The sequence below is a fragment of the Platichthys flesus genome, chromosome 8 (genome assembly GCF_949316205.1).
Source record: "Platichthys flesus chromosome 8, fPlaFle2.1, whole genome shotgun sequence".
NCBI classification, from domain to species: Eukaryota; Metazoa; Chordata; class Actinopteri; order Pleuronectiformes; family Pleuronectidae; genus Platichthys; species Platichthys flesus.
This window is the reverse complement of record NC_084952.1, coordinates 6855733-6872232: the sequence shown is the minus strand read 5'-3', so window position 1 is coordinate 6872232 and position 16500 is coordinate 6855733. Positions and strand designations below refer to the sequence as shown.

Sequence of the window (16500 nt, the reverse complement as noted above, 5' to 3'; positions counted from 1 at the left end):
TTACTGGGTGGGAGTGATTGAGCTCTGCATTTTACTGTGATTGTGTGTCGCTGTTACAAGTCTGAACCAACTCGCCATTAAATACTGTGGCAGTAATTGTGAAAGTGCCTCTGGAGGGGAGCCATTCACTTAGAAAACAGCACCACGGAGATGATTTCAAGTATCAAGCAATCCTCTGAGGTCCCATGAGGCTCCCACCAGGGCCCAGGGGGGTTCGAAGCCAGCGAGGGATTTGTGAGTGGTGGGTAGTCGCTGCTGTCCAGCTGCTCCCCCTCCGACACTGTCCTGCTCAGGGACACGGAGGAGTCTTCCACTGTGCAGCTACTGGCCACTGTAACAAGGATTCATACACAGTGAGAGTTAAACCTCTGCGCTCACATGAACCTGCAAATCCAGGACACATCCTTGTGTGCATTACTGTAGGTACACTGAGCCCCTCGCTACCTTTACAAGACAGATGTGTGCATGTGCATTCATGCAAACACACAAAGACAGAGATTTGCATGGATACACACAGATCACAGACACAAAAACAGATGTCCGCAGACGTACGCCTACATGCCTCACACACACATATGCATGAAAAGACAGATTTGCCTACAGACACGGCACACAAATGTGAACGTACTTGTACATCTGGAGGAGTGTATCTGCATCGAAATATGCAAAACAGTTTTCAGCTCATGGAGACAGGTAGACAGCTCTGTCCTACAAATGAATTCCCCACTGCACATGAAGAGTAGATCCACACATGGGGAGGGGGAGTTAGAAATGGAGCCAATGAGGTTTTTGATTATGTCAAACAAATTCAAATTTCCTGACATAATTACACATTAACCTGGTAGAAGTCAACAAAAACCACACAAAGCGTGATCCTCACCTCAGGATATCCATGCTTTAGAGGAGAGGATTACAAGTGTCACACTGTAGAGTAATAATGACTTTGCTATAGATCTGACTCGCTGGGAGGACTGGACAGCAGCAGGATGGGACTCGTGCAGGGAAACATGTTTACGACCTTCAACAGATTATTAGTACTGGGTTACGCTGATTAAAAGCCACAGTGAGTAAACAAGCCCCTTTGTGGGGATTACAGACTTCAAGACAGAGGACGTGGTGTGGACTCACGGTTTGGAGCTAGTCTACATCAGGGCTTCTGCTGGCTCTTCAATAGTCTAGAAAAAAAGTCATCATTTAATATGTATGCCTCCAAAAGTCTTATATATCTTAACATTTTATGTACTAGGTCTTAAAAATAGATTTAACTAGGTTTAGATTATATTAACATACATTTAATGCAACTTCCTTCATTCTCTCTTCCATGTTTCTGGATTACAACAAGGGGCCGTATCTGGGGATTGTATTTTAACTTTCTTAAGCATTGTGAGGTGGGTCGTTTTTCAGCATTTTTTTATGATTTCTCTGAAAATATTATGTATATTGATGAAATAGTGTACTGATATTTATGATTGTTTGGAATATGGTGCAGATGCAAATAAAAATCTGGATTTTGAGAGTTGAATTGTGTTTTCATAGGGGGACTGTTGGGCCTTAGGGGATGTATACGCTTTGCTGAGGGCCACTGTAGTTTGGAATGTGTCCATAAGTATTTATTTTTCAACGATACAGAAATGAGTTAATTAATAAAACTACCAATTAATGGAAAACTGAGATTTTTTTGTCTTGCAAGTGGCATCCCACTTGAAAGGTTATTCTCACCTACGCTATCTCACCTTTTCTTCAATTGTCAAGTTATTCTGTCTCTGGTATTCATCTGTCGTACCAAATAGTTTATCTTTTTTTGACCATTATTTATTCATGCTTTATTTTCATTTTAGGTAAGACGTCATGATCCACCCCCCCAAAAAAAAAGATTTGGGGGGGGGGGGGGGGGGGGGGGATACACTATCCATTCATTTTGCTTCAGATGACAACTTGGAGTGAACCGTTCAAACCCTCCTGTTTCTCTGCTCTTTTGTTCTTTACCCGCTTCCCCTCTGTACAGCTTGATTTAAAGCCCACGCTGTGTTCTAAGGATGAGCCTTGAACTGGCTTTGTTGGTGATTGCAGTGAGTTTTAATCCCGTTCGTCATTGGAAGAAGAATCATGCGGCGGCTGCTAACGAGTCATCATGTCGGTAAGGAAAAAGTGGTGAGCAAATGAAGTTGACATACAAGCCTCGGCTTTACTTTGTTGCATTGTTTAAAGCAATTAGCAGGAGGAATCAATTTAAATTCTTCCTCCCAGACACAAGATTCATAAAGAAAACGCAGAGACTGAATGGAGTCTGAAAATACCACGGCGGTGAAAATGTCTTGGATGTGTTGCAGGTAAAATGATCCAGTGGTAAATGGCAGGAGGCGTCAACACCCCAGAGCAACATTTGATTGTTGCTATTGATCGGTGCTGGATTCAAGGCCTCCATTGGCTTGATAGTGCTGTGAATGGAGGGGCAAGGGGGCGAATTAATCCCAGTGATGGTCTCCAGCACACAAATGGAATCTATAGAAAAATAGAGGGCACTTTACAAAAGAAAGAAGCAGTGGATGACGTCATGTTCCTTGTTTTGTGCTTCAGAAAAAAATGCAAATAAACCTCAGTAAACCTCAATACACAGTGAGCCATCATTGCTTCAAAATGGCATTAAATCTATATCTTTTTTTGTATACTTCAATTAAGTTTAACAGACAAATGTTAACACTGAATTATACAAGGTTTCTGGAAAGCCCTTCATAGCCTGCTCAGGTTGTTGTCATAAATATTTGAAAATCCTGCACCTCGAAGTATGAGTCCATACCAGCATCATACAATGCAATACCCAGTGAAGGTAGATGTACAAATATCCATCCAGTGGATTTAAACATGAAGCTTTAGCCCTCGACAGTCTGATGGACGTGACAGCTGATGATTCATGTATGTTGAGTCCTGAAAAAGCTTCTCGTCAGTGATGAGCAAAGTTTTATTCAGCACAGACTTTAGATGCATTCATTCTCGCAGTAACTGTCTCGTTCAATAATGGATATGATTTGAAACCCCTGGTTAATAAAGGTGACAATTAATTTGTAAATAAATCATTAGATCATGCACGTAATGACTTTCCATTCTCGCACATTGTTATTCAAGCGATGCAGGTTACAGCATCTCTAATGGCTGCTGTTGTTTGTACATAAAATGTCGAAAGCAAAGTTCTTCACAGTCGGACTAATCATAAGGTGTAATGTTTATTGGCCCCCACCTACTGTCTGGTGTTTTATGCACATTAAATACATCTCACTAGAATGCAGCCTAATAAAACTGCCCTGTGGTAAATCCTCATTCATGGAGGAGATGATTTACAAGTTTTATTGAATCTGTTTTATAGAGTAGATTTAACTGCATAATTCTAAAATCATTTGGAGGATGTAGTTTGACGTGCTGCAGGATATATGAATATTGTAATATGTTATACAACATTATATACTTAGGGTGAACAAAATAATAGAAACCTTTATCCTCATTGATGAGTTTCTATCTAACCGACAGCTCATGCATTCAAGAGGATAAATAGCTTTGACACTCACAACATTGTAGTAAACTGTCATATCGATATTAGAAAACAATAACATATGTGATTTATTTATATTTCTGACCTCAAACAGAAATATGGTTTATATAACTTTCAAGGGGTCGCAAGATATTTATCACTCTCAAATGTATGTTATTTAAACAACATATCATACAGGAAATATTCTTAGGTGGCAATTTAATTTCCTCCAAAACGCCAAATTGTACGCAAACCTATTTTTTCAACAGGACAATGTTGAAAAGAAGCTTTCTTGAATTGTATTGGTTCACAATGTAATAAAAAAAGAACCTGTGTTGGCCAAGGCTGCTGTTTGTGATGAATTTGCAGCTTTCCAGGACAGAATGATGTGGAAATGTCTCCACTGGGTAACACACTTTAAATATGTGTCGGCTGTGCCAAACTGTCTCGCTGAATTAAAGTCATGGAGCATTTTAAGTATGAATTGAATTGTCAATTTCATGTCATTTAGGCAGCCTCATTTCCCTAATTTTCTGTTGTCATTCATAAAGTCTTTACATCAGCCTGTTTGTATTTAGTTTCATTAACACAAACATTTATGAAACACAAATAGCCTCTTCTTGTATAATGTGATACAGGAAGTAATCAACCACAATCTCTGCTAATGAGCTGAACCACAGAAGGACGTTATGTTGGCAAAGAAGAGATGTTACTAACACAGGGAAACAAAATGTTTTTTCTCCGCAAGATGTGAATTTCACCTTCATCAGATGCTTTCATATTTGATTCCTTCTTATTTACATGTTTCATGAGCTCCGTGCAGTTTTCTGTGGGAGTTTTTCTCCACACGCACACTCTGCTTATAATTACAGGTTTTATGGCAGTGAGGCTCCAGCTTTATAAATTGTGTCACGGATCATCAGCGTGAAGATATGACTCTAAACTATGTTTGTTTTTTCCAGAACGCTGCACATGGAAAAAATTAAACTGCATCAATCATGGAGTGATGAGTCTGGGATAGATCAGCTGAGCAGATCGTATTCTGAGCATTCAGATTCATCGCAGCAACCTGTTCCTCATCTGCTCTTGTAGTATAATGAGCACAGTTCCTCCCTGCAGTGCCTTGGGTTTTTGTGAACTTACTGCTTGAGCTGACTTCATTGTCAATGCCTTTGGTGCAGTATCTACAGGATGCAGACAAGGTATAGTCTTCACAGAGGTTTGATAGCCTGATGGAAGGCGTGAGAATCCTTCTATCCATGAGATGTTATCAGAAAGGTTGGGATGATATTTCACAATGTGACTGCTGCTACAACTTTTATGTACTAACCAACGAATCAAATCTTTATTTATCGGTTGATCGATTTTTGCATGAGTTTACGTTTAATGTATACAGAAATGTCATTTAAGATTAAAATGTAAATTAAGTAAATATCTAGCCTCAATAACATTTATAAGGGGTTTAATAACACCATCTTAAGAATCATTAGCAATTTTTAAAAATATATATCTATTGTTATTGTACATTATTTTGCCCCCTTATGAGTATCGGCATCGAATCCCATAAAGCCATATCAATAAGGGTCTAATTGTGAGTTAAGAATTTCTACAGGCGTCATTAATCTGAGCTTCTGACAACTTGGATCCACCCAACCAAGTTTCTCTTCCTGAGCAGAGTTTGATAACTTTTATATCACAGTTTTCCCAAGTGTTTATTTTTCCGCTTTCACAGAAAAGTATTGTTTACTTTGAGATCAGCTTTGCTACGAACAAAACTAAATTTTGTTTTTTGTATGATTGTTTATAGTAAAGCATACAAAATAAAGGTTTTAGTCAAAATGTGGCCACTGTGTGATATAGAAAAGGAACCAAACTGTATGTACATGAATTATTTAGTTGCAAACTCTGCTGCAGAGGTGGAATCAGACCTGAAACAATGAGTTAATAACGACAGACGATTAATCTACAACAGTTTTGATTGATTAACTATTTAAACCAAGTAAAAAACAAACAAAGAAACGAGAAGAACAAACATTTACTTGTTGGAATAAAATATCTTCAGGGCTTTGGGGCTGTCAATTATACTAAGTAAACCAGCACCTTGGGCCATTTTCCACTATTTTGTGGACTTTTCATATATCGAATGATAAATGAGTTGTTAAAAACATAATGAGCAAAGGAAATAATTATCCCTAAAAACAGCCATAGGTGGTTTGTATTAAAACAAATCCCATTGCAATTGTTCATTTCTTATCTAAAATGTGTGGCTCTCGACTCATTAATATGAATTTTCAAAGATATCAATTTCATAACTGAATATTTGTTAAGGGCTTCAAGGAGAAGACCTAAACAACCCACATACAACCTGATGTACATCACCAAACAGGAACTTAGGTCGTTAACTGAATATAACCATCGGACATTTTATTAAAGTTGCATTAAGCCACAAATGTTATGGTGTTAATGTGATGAAGGAGGATTTCAGTGTTGGCCTGATGATCGGTTGGTCGCTCATTTTGGTCCAGACTCTCCTTTCCCACAGACTGCATGGATTGACATTAAATTAGGAACAGAATTCATGTTACCTTCAGGATGAACTGTAAAACTAATGTTAATTTTACATAGGAAATAGCTGCAGCTTTTTCCTAGTTTTTTTCTGGCAGTATGTTTTTTCCTCTTGCCACACACATACATGATCCCTGATGGCACTGATTATCTCTACCTCACATTTGACTCACAAGATAATAACATCACCCTGTGTCACGGTCAGGTGTTAATCATGTGGGCTGTTGCTACTTGATTACTGGTGTAATTTTCCAAACTAAAGGCAAAATGTCAACAGTGACACAGTGGAAAGTTCTGGGTTCTTGTCAGCAGACATCACTCAGAGTCACCCCTGTTCCCTCAGAGAATAATTCAAGCTATTTTCATGGTCTTGATCTTTTTAGGAAATAATATTGAATTATGAACAAACACAGCAACTTGTCATGTGGCCGAGGGGGCAGAGCGGTCGTCCTCTAGCCAGAAGATCAGCGGTACCAGTCTTCCCCATCTGCGTGCGGAAGTGTCCTTGGGCAAGATACTGCCCCTCATAGAAGAAAAGTGCAGCCCATAGATCCACTGTATGAATATGTGTGTGTGAATGGCAATAAACTATACTGTACCATATATAAAACACAGACCTTATCATCATGTTTGAGATGTTGCAGTGTTACAAATGTCAGATGAAACAAGGTGAAAAAGTTGTATCACGATTATAGTGACTTGCTTCGCCTGCATCTTGGAGACCTGCTGACTTTGGTCGATGCTGAACATTATCAACCAACTCATTACGGTGATTAAAGATTAAACGGTGGAAGTAATGATCAGGTAACGGACACATTAAAAACAACAAATACAGTACTTGTATGGTAGCATGTCGTAATGTCTTTATGGTGGAAATTTGGAGCTTAAATTCAAGAAAAATACAAGATATATACAGTATAAGTACAACACTGGAGTGAAGAAGCTGGCTTGAGGTCACAATTTGTTATGCTGTAAATCCCGCTATATTCTCATTTAAAGTAATACACTCGAGAGGACAAACCTAAACTCGTGTGAGTTTAGGTTTATGTCGCTTCGATTTCCTTATAAGTACAAACTTAGTTTTCGCTTCAACACAACCAACAAAAGCATTTGTCATTTAAAAAAAAGAAATAACAATGATGCAAATGAGTAAACATAATGATCCGAGAACATTTATTTGCAGCACCTCTGGTCCTGTTCAGAATTCACTGGGATATTCCCAGAACAGACGTTTCTGAATAGTCCACAATGGTTTGATCTCGCACAGGCTCTGGACTGGTGGTGGCATCAGACCATTCACTCTCCTCTCTGGGACCAGTACTCAGAGCCTCATTTAACAATGTTCATATACACAGTGAGAAATAAAAGCGTGTTACGTTCACAAACACATAGTAAAGCAGCTGCAGGTAAAGAGTTGCTGCTTTTCTAATTATTTCCTTTCAGGTTCAACCACTTTTCCGATGAAGACCAAGGACTTGGGTTTTTTCTGAGTAGCTCCTGCAGCCATAGCAATAACAAACAAGGTGACAGGAGAGAGTTTTACAAAGGGCAGAACAGTTTGACGGAGAGGACGATTTTTTTGTCAGGGTGGATCTTACACACTCCGGTTTGCCGCATCTGTTCTAGTAGGCGCTGCTGGACATTTTAGAATCAGGGCTTTGTCTGGGATGTCTGGGCAAAATGACTCTCCATTGTCTCTCCTTCACTCCACTATTCCAGTATTGATCAGAAATAATGGTCCTCTCTTAGTAGCTTGAGGAGAGTGGAGTTAAAGCCCCTGAATACACCAGCAGCTCTCTAATCAGCGTGCGTCGGGGTCGAGCTCACACACAGAATCCACTGGTAAACCCCATACAAATCTACACAGTTACTGGCCTACTCCATGTCTGTGTATCACACATTTCTGCTTTATGTTTTTTCATATATAACTCTGGAAAATGGATACAGTTGTGGTATAGCTGTGAGCTGGGTTAGGCCACTAAAGCGGTATTCGTGGCTTCGTTCTGGCTCGACTTGATCGCAATGACAATGTACAAATGTACAGACCGGCTTTGATCTCACGCTCTCTGGAGTGAGAGCCCGAGCGGGTGGACCTGGACCACTGAGACACAAAATGAGAGAAAACAAGAACTGCTGTACATATTTAGGCAGGAGGAACAGCACATGGTCCGTTTTCCTCTAAACTGCACTGGTCCTCCCATCTCCTTGGTGTTAGCAGGGTCCTCTGACCGCTCTCCCCCCCCCCCCCCAACGTAGTCTTTAGAGTCCATTGTTCAGCAGATGGAGGAGCAACAGAAGGATGAAGGCAGCTTGGAGCATTAGGCGGGGAGGTGAAGCAGAGTTTGGGAGGCTGTTGGGTGAAAGGGTAGCCTGGCCCACCAGCAGCTCGTTTCCCAGTGCCTGGAAGGAGAGAGAGAGCGAGATCAGTTTATGACCAGTCTTTCTTGAAAAGCCCAGTGCAGGCCTTATCTTGCCAAAGCAGGCTACAAACATTGTCTTTTAGGGTTAATCTTCAAACTGGAGGTCAGGATTAATACTGCGGTTAAGGTAAAGCAAGGACCGTGGCTCGGCTGCTGTGAAGGTTAGTGCTGTAGTTAAATCAGTCAGAAGACCCCCGGGACATGTATTTGTTCTGTCTGTCAGCACAATGACGCAAAAACTACTGACCCGATCCTTATGAAATTTTGTGACTGGGTGAGGCATGAGCCGAGGAAGATCTCATAACCCTTTCAACATGGGGAGATATGGTGATGGCCATGCTGGAGGAATGTAGCATCTGAGCACACTTGTAGTTACCTAATGAAATGGTCACTGTGTCACTTCAGGCAAGTCATAAATTCCTTCTATGGCGTCACTAAAGGCACATTGATCTTTTAAACAATCATTGCTCTCTGTCTTTCACAGCCTCCGAGATTTACACAGATGATCAGTTAAATGCCAAAGACCAGCTTCACGTTCCAACAAATATTTACACGTGTAATTATGTTTGATTCTTTACTCCACGTGCGATTCTCCATGTGCATTGTGTTCCAAGATGGACGTAATGGAAAATCTCAGCAGATCAGTCAAACCGAGGATTAAATTTGGACATTAAAGGGCTAGTTCAGTATAAATGATGCCGTTTTGAGAGGAATTTGAATGTCAGTGACTTACCTTCATGTTTTTAAGCGTTTTAAACTTGTATTGGATTTGGCTGCAAAACTGTTTACCCAAAATCTCAAAATGTGTTTTGTGGACTCAAACACCTCAAATACCCCTCCATCTTCATAGTTGTGAGAAGATAATGAGGGAATTAAAATTTTTAGGTGAACTATCCCTTTTAAGTTTTTCATTAGGATGTCACTGCCGCTCATTGTCCTCACCCCTCTATGTCTGTTATCTTTCTGGTGTTGTGAAGTGCTAATCTCAGCATTGTAGTGCTCCCACCATCCAAGTGCTAATACTTTGCTCACTAAAACAACGTAGTCGACATGTTTGCACTATTGCAGTGACAAAGTAAATAAAAAGCAATATAAAACCACTATGTGTTGAATCATAGAAGGCAGTTCTCCTCTTCCTGCTGATTCATCCAGCTGCGATCATTACTCACATTGCACATCTTTATCCCTGTGCTCAAGAGTCCACACATGGTGGCTTTAATATTTTAAAGTGGTGGTCTATCATCTCTGCACTTCTGAACAGTGGTTTCTCCTGGTATCAGAAAAAGGTTTCCCTGCTGGATGTGTGACTGTGTGAAGCCACTGAGGCGACCGCCGACCATGACGTAAAACTGCCCACCTGTGTGGGGATGAATGTGTCCAGAAGGTTCCTCACGGTCTCCACGGTCTGTGGCGGAGAAGTGGTGCGCCTGTTCTCTGTGCTGCTGAGGCCGGGGCCGGGGGCACTGGGCTGGCTGAGAGTCGGCTGCGGCTCTGACTCGCTTCCAAACGTCACGAGAGCGTTCCCTGAAACACGAGACAAAACCGGTGAAAGAATGTTATAGACCTCTGCAGCATTGTCTTGATATGTTTTTCCAGGTCCACTCATGTCTTATTCAATCATGGCCTTTGGTTCCGAATTCTGCATTTTGCATGAGAGCCTTTGCGAGGCCAGAGTGAGATTGGGTTTACTCAGCAGCCACAGAGAGAAGAAGTAGAAAATAATCAGTATTCTCTTCAAGTAACCAAACTGCACCTGCCTCTCCACATCGACCTCATTAACTCTTGGACCATTTGCTCTGGCCAAACAACTCTGAGACCTCTCTGTATCTCCTCTAGGCTGGGGGCCCGAGGAAGGACTGGCCAAAGATTCACCCGGCTAAGATACTCATAGTGTGTACAGGTTCAGTCTGATTTACATACATGTGTATATTTGTACATATATATATATTTGTAATAGATGTTCATACTTAATCATCAGGAAACTGTCTGTCACAGGCTACAATGATAACCTTAATCTTCTCACATACAGCATATATGCCATTCTCGCTAAGGGCATTAATAAGAAACTTACTCATTCACACAAAGCAGATGCAATAAGAGAAAAGTTGTGAGGTTGAGAATTAGCATATGGAAACTCGGCAGAAGAACAGAAGACACAATAAATTATAAAACACACATGTGGGACATCTGGATAGAGTCTGATGTAACGTCCTTATATAAGATGATCTCATGTGCTCACCTGTAATCCATGTTATGTTTTATTTATTTATGCAGTGTTATATTTTGTGTAGGCTACTGATATTTCCTTTCCTGATTTGCATTTGCAGAACCCTGATATAACCACAGGTTAATTACAGTTATTATATTCAAGTACGCCCTGAGCTCCTGAGTGTGTCATGTCCATGGCTTACCATTAACTTTTATACTGTCGTTCATGGGTCCCAGATGGCAACCCTGACTAACATGTGTGATCCCCTGACTTTTCCTCCGGCACCTGGTGTTGGAGGGGGGGCTGTATAGAGACTTTATGTGGGGGGGAAAGGGGGGTCAGAGCCCTTATAAAACTTATAAAATGTTGTCATTACTTTTACGCTATTCATGCTAGAAACTTGGATTTCCAGGGATTGTTCAACACTATGATATGTCTCATACTTATGATATGGTTGGTCGATAGTTTAATCTATGCCAAGTTAGGGCTCACTGAAGATAGTTCTGTTCTTTGGAGCCCACTATACATACCAGTCCTACAGGGTGTACATGAGAGCCTGCTGTGTGCTCGTGCTAGAACTGGGCTCGCTGGCTAATCAAGATAATCTAGATATTTCTCAGGTGTTTAATAGCTTTAAATAACCAGTTTTTAGAGGAAGGTTTCCATGAGTTGTCACAAACTCTTCCAGTCGCCATGTTTGTTGTTGTCAGTAACTCTCGACTCTCCGGTGCCCTCTATTGGATCTATTGCGTAAAAACCAATGTAAAAGATGCATGGAAGTTTACGTTCAGGGAAGATTACATAATTTGAAATGTTTGTTTTTATACATAAAGGCAGCATGAAAGATGATTTAAAATGTGCGACGTGCAACTTGGGATTGTTACAGTCTTGCTGGCCTAGTTTTCCTGGAAAAAGACTCAGTGCGTCTCAGCTGTCAAGACTGGAAACACACATGGTGGTGGCTTTGGAAAAATCTCTAACTTCAGGTTGTCTAGGGAGACAGCGAGTTAAAAAAAACTGTTCCTTCCGTTGAAATGCATGATAAACAAGACACTAAAACAGCAGCCAGAGGTTTCATCTTCCTGTACTATGAAAGCAAATACCTCAAAGTAAACTCAACCTCTTACCCCAAAATCCCGAGTCACAACATTCCAGTACACTGAGGACAAAGGGAGACTCACGGAGACAGATGTTGTCGGTGAAGGATCGCAGGAAACCATCGCACTCGTCCCTCTGGCTCCCGCTGGCTGAGCAGGAGCACCACGGAGCCACGCTGGACGTGGAGTTGTCAACATAGTTGGGAGTTATCGTGCTTCCTGCAGGGAGACACCGCACCAGGCCTCAATCAGTATGAAATATTTATTCCTCTTTGAGCTGTTACACTGTGTTCATGGTGCATTATTATCTGAAACATTAATGGACACTGCATTTCCTGACCTGATGCAAAGGGAGGATGAGAAGCTAGTGTGGCTGATTAGACTGCCCACGGACCCGTATGGTGTAATAGAGACATTGTGAGAAATACTAAAATATTTTCTATGCTATGTCACATTGGTATCTGGCCTTGCAATGATTCGTGGCTCCTTTTTTTCAACATAGTGGAGGTGGCAGTTCAAGTGGTTTGATAAACACGAGATGGGGATGAAAATGCCAAATGCCTGTTTGTGCTGAGGGGCAACATTTGAGGTTCTTGAAGTGCATTACATTAGCACCTCTCTGCAGTGTGTGGGATCACAAGTGGCCGTTCTTTTATTCAAATAGTCTGTTATAAACATAAATTAGACACCTTGCATTCTATTAAGAGCCTTTGTTTTTCTGTTATGAGACATTTGTACATTCTGCAGAGCTGCAGGATCCAGATCTGACATAACTCAACTATTATTCTTATTTTTGACTTTCACTGTTATCATTCATAACCTTATTATCTATTAGTATCATTATTATTATCTTGATTATAAAAACCAGTCTGACACCGGTTGAAAATGAATGTCTGTTCCTGGTCTCCCCCTCTCTCTCTTTTCTGCATACCTCTCCTCACCCACTTCCCCCCCCCCCCCCCCCCCATTTTCTCCACTCACCTCTCACTCCTACCTAATAAAGGGAAAAAAAATTCACTCCACAATCACCAATTGTCAGGTTTCTCTAAAACTATTGCCGATCACTGTCAAATACTATGAGATAATGTTTGTCGTGATTTGGTGCTAACAAATAAAATTTGAATGAAATTAGATTTTCAGGCCTTTCTGTAAATAAACCTCTTTGTTTACAATAAACCTATATTTCGTTCTCTCACTCCTATAACCTGATCTTCATTCCCTCAACCTTCAGTTCTTTCTCAAGCATATGGCGCATATCTGCTTTCTCATCTTTCCTTCTCCACCTGTTCATTACATATTATTTTCCCCTCCCCTATATCCTGTATGTTTCCTGTCTGTGTGGCACTGTTTAGGTGAGCACTTACCTATGAGCCCTGTGTAGGCGAGGAGACATGCCCCGTAGGTTCCCTGTTTGCAGCCGCTGGCGGACGTTTCGGAAGATTCGCAGTCGTACAGAAACTGTGCCAGACGAGACCTGCAAGAACATGGTAGACCAGTGTTGTTTCAAGAAAAAATATTTTTCTAATGCATTTCTCGCAGTATAACTCGGCCATTTAATTAAGAGTTTGCCCGTCTGACATGAAGAAATATTGTCGGCTGTGGTGAAGACTGAAAGCATTGGACTGTAATGTGAAAGTGATAGAAAGAGTAATATATTTCATCCTCCAGACCTGGGATCATTAGCAAAGCCCTCTGAGTGTAATGGGGCTGTGAAAAATAATGGCCATGACCAGAGATAGCAATGAGCGATAACTCTGATCCATCTGGCTCTTTATCTGTGCTAAATATTTAATGTGTTATTCCAACGGGCTCTCTGGGGTGTTCTAACCAATGGGGGTAGAAAGCTTTAGGGTAACACAGCAGGCCATTTTGTTGATTGAATGGCTGTTTATTTGGTCTCAAAGAGCCAAAACACAGAGCAACACCGGCCCAAATATGTATGGTCTATGTAGAATCTATATCCAAGGAATACTTGAACTAAAGTGGGTATAATCAAAAATCTTCTTTGCTGATTTGAGAAGCCGCGAGTAAAAAGCTGCATCATTAAACACAACAAACTTGGGGATTACAATTGTATTATTGCGATGTGTTATTACATCCTTACGAGACTACGGGTGCAGTTGTTGGAAATGAAAGAAATGCTGACGTAGAAATGAATGGAAACCAAATCGAAAGCGTATATCTTCTCTAACCTGCAGACGTAGTCAGCTTTGCAGATCCTCATCTGCGTGAGGCAGTTGGGTTTCTCCGGGCTTTCGAACGAGCAGCTGGGCACGATGGTCTGCCTCCGCCGCTCTGCGCAGGCCGTGTCCGTGCACGGGCAGAAGAGCAGCTCGTGCGTGTAATCGGCGGGGACGCGGTCAAAGAACCTCCGCAGAGCCTTGTTGCACTTGGGCCGGTTGCACAGGCCCGACTTGGCCGTGGGTTTGATGCAAGCCGAGACGTACTCGGTGCGGAGCTTCTGGCACAAGTCGTCCACGTTGCACGCCTTGGCTGCATCGAGGCAGCGATTCACAGTTCCCATGCCAACATCCGAGTCTGTGGATAGAAGTAAGGTCAAAGACGGGTTTAGATACGAGCGGAGGAATAATAGCAGTCGAACAAAGAGACTGTGTGTTGGAGTGAACAGGAGCGTCTGTGACTGTGGAATGCACTCGTTTTGTTATTCCACACGCTCCAATACAATCTCATCTTGTCAAAAGTTGGAAAAGTTAGTAGTTTGGAATTAAAGTTCAGCTTGAAGGTGGAAGTGTCTGTGCGTCAACAACAAACAGGCTCATTAACTGACGTGCAGAAAAACAGAGAGCGTCCCCGTGTCTGTTAAAACGTTATGAAAATGACAATTTCATAAAATGGGAATAAGGACATAAATTAACCCAGAATTCATCTTGGTGCTAAATCTGTATATTTTCAAAACTTGATTCAAGTGGATTGGGAGGAGGGAATTTTCTGAGAAAAAAGTGAATTTAAAACTGTCAGAAAATTGCCTCTCATTTCCTTTCCCCTTCTTTCCCACGTTAGCACGAGAACCAGGTCCAGGCTCCACGTCTCTCTATGCGACCAATTAAAACGTTCAGGGTTTGCTGACATATTGCTCTAACCACACAACCTGCTGGGTGTCACGTTACAGCAACACAGGCCACATGTTGGTATTCAGTCGAGGGACGTCTGTACACTGCCCTCACCGCTCTCCTGCGTCTGTTAAACCTGCTTAAGTTACTGTGGCTATTCCCTTTGTTTGTTATTTCAAGGTTACAGCCTTAAACAGCCAATCACACGCGACAATCAATTTTCTTTTTTAAAAATAAGATCATAATTCTAAAGGTTTTCAATGAGACTGTCTAAAAGCCTATTAATGCCAACAATCAGGCTTCAATGTGTGTTTCTCTTCTCTTTATTACCTCCCATTGATTATTTTGACCATTTGCACGTGAAATGACGGATGAGTCATTGTTGTGCCGGTTATAGAACGGCTCACTGACGGCTGTGTTATTAAGGGAGTAACTGAGAGTGGAACTGTCCCCACGTCACGGATCAATGTAGCCAGTGATCCAGAAAGAGAGGAAGCAAAGCAGACGTTGATTTAAATAAGATTCAGGAAATGCATTAAATATTTAATAACCAATTATCTGAAGATCACAGATCGGAAGACGGGTGTAACTACGAGATCGCGTGTCAGTGACGTCGTCTGCAGCCAGGAAAACACAAACTGCACCACAAAACATCAAGACGCCTTCTGTTTGGTGCGCCAGTGAATGGAGCTGTTTTTAATTTATGAGTGGTCTTGTTTGGTGTGTGAGTGAAGCCTTGGCACTTTGTGTGGCGTCTTCTGAATGAACTCTTTGTTGATACGTTGCCTGAAAAATGAGCAGGTCGCTGGACTGTTTGAGCTCTTTGTCTCAGGGATGAGTCATCGGTCTCCTGCAGTGTGTTTGTAGTGATTCTGCCAAGAGGTTCTAGTTGGGTTCGATTCATATAAACTGTACATGTGGCTCAGACTCCAGCAGCTTCAGATGCAATCATGCAAATACATCTTTGGTTGACTGGTTTATTTCTTGAAATAAAGTAGGTTTTCCTAAAAAGCCCAGGCCAAGTTTTGAAACTGCAAGAATAACTTGATTAGTCAATCAAAAGAAAATGTATAAGCAACTAATCAGTTTATTATTAATTTATATGTAAATTCCAGATTTCAGATTAGCACCTGTGAGCTGTTTTCTGGACTTTCATTATAAGATTAAATGAAATCAATGGACCACAGACTGACAACATCTGATTAGCCTAACTTTGATCTTATTCTTTTTTACATGTAGGCTCTTCAACAAATGTTTCACATTGTGAAAGTATATATATATATATATATATAGGTATATTTGGTTTAATGTACGTGTATTTAATCAGATTGCATACTTTCCTGAGCCTGTGGCTGTAATACATAGAAACAATGCAGGATATGGGATATTCCATCATTTCAAGGCAGCGGTACAAAAAATAACAACATTAGTATTCATTGACATCTGCGGATTATGTATTTTCAGCTGACTCTGGGATATAAATGAGTTTGCCGTCCAGCAACTTGAACACAAATATATAATTTTGGATACTGGCAGTGCGGACTGTGTTCAGATGAATGGTAATATTTGTGTAAGTGTGTCTCAGGAACATAAGGGAGCTCGATTTGCCGTGGGC

The 16500-nt window shown here is 41.1% G+C and overlaps 1 protein-coding gene across 1 annotated transcript in view; it reads right to left on the bottom strand.

The window, feature by feature from the left end:
- Positions 1–6946: 6946 nt before the first annotated feature.
- The window catches only part of gfra4b (GDNF family receptor alpha 4b), a 37116-nt gene continuing 27562 nt past the window's right edge, over positions 6947–16500 (bottom strand). Inside the window, exons 4-8 of the mRNA XM_062393868.1 lie at positions 14007–14352; positions 13179–13288; positions 11899–12033; positions 9866–10032; positions 6947–8488 (exon numbers count right to left, since the gene is read on the bottom strand). Of these exons, the coding sequence (XP_062249852.1) occupies positions 8348–8488; positions 9866–10032; positions 11899–12033; positions 13179–13288; positions 14007–14352 (899 nt within the window). The 3' untranslated portion in view covers positions 6947–8347. The remainder of the gene's footprint in view (positions 8489–9865; positions 10033–11898; positions 12034–13178; positions 13289–14006; positions 14353–16500) is intronic.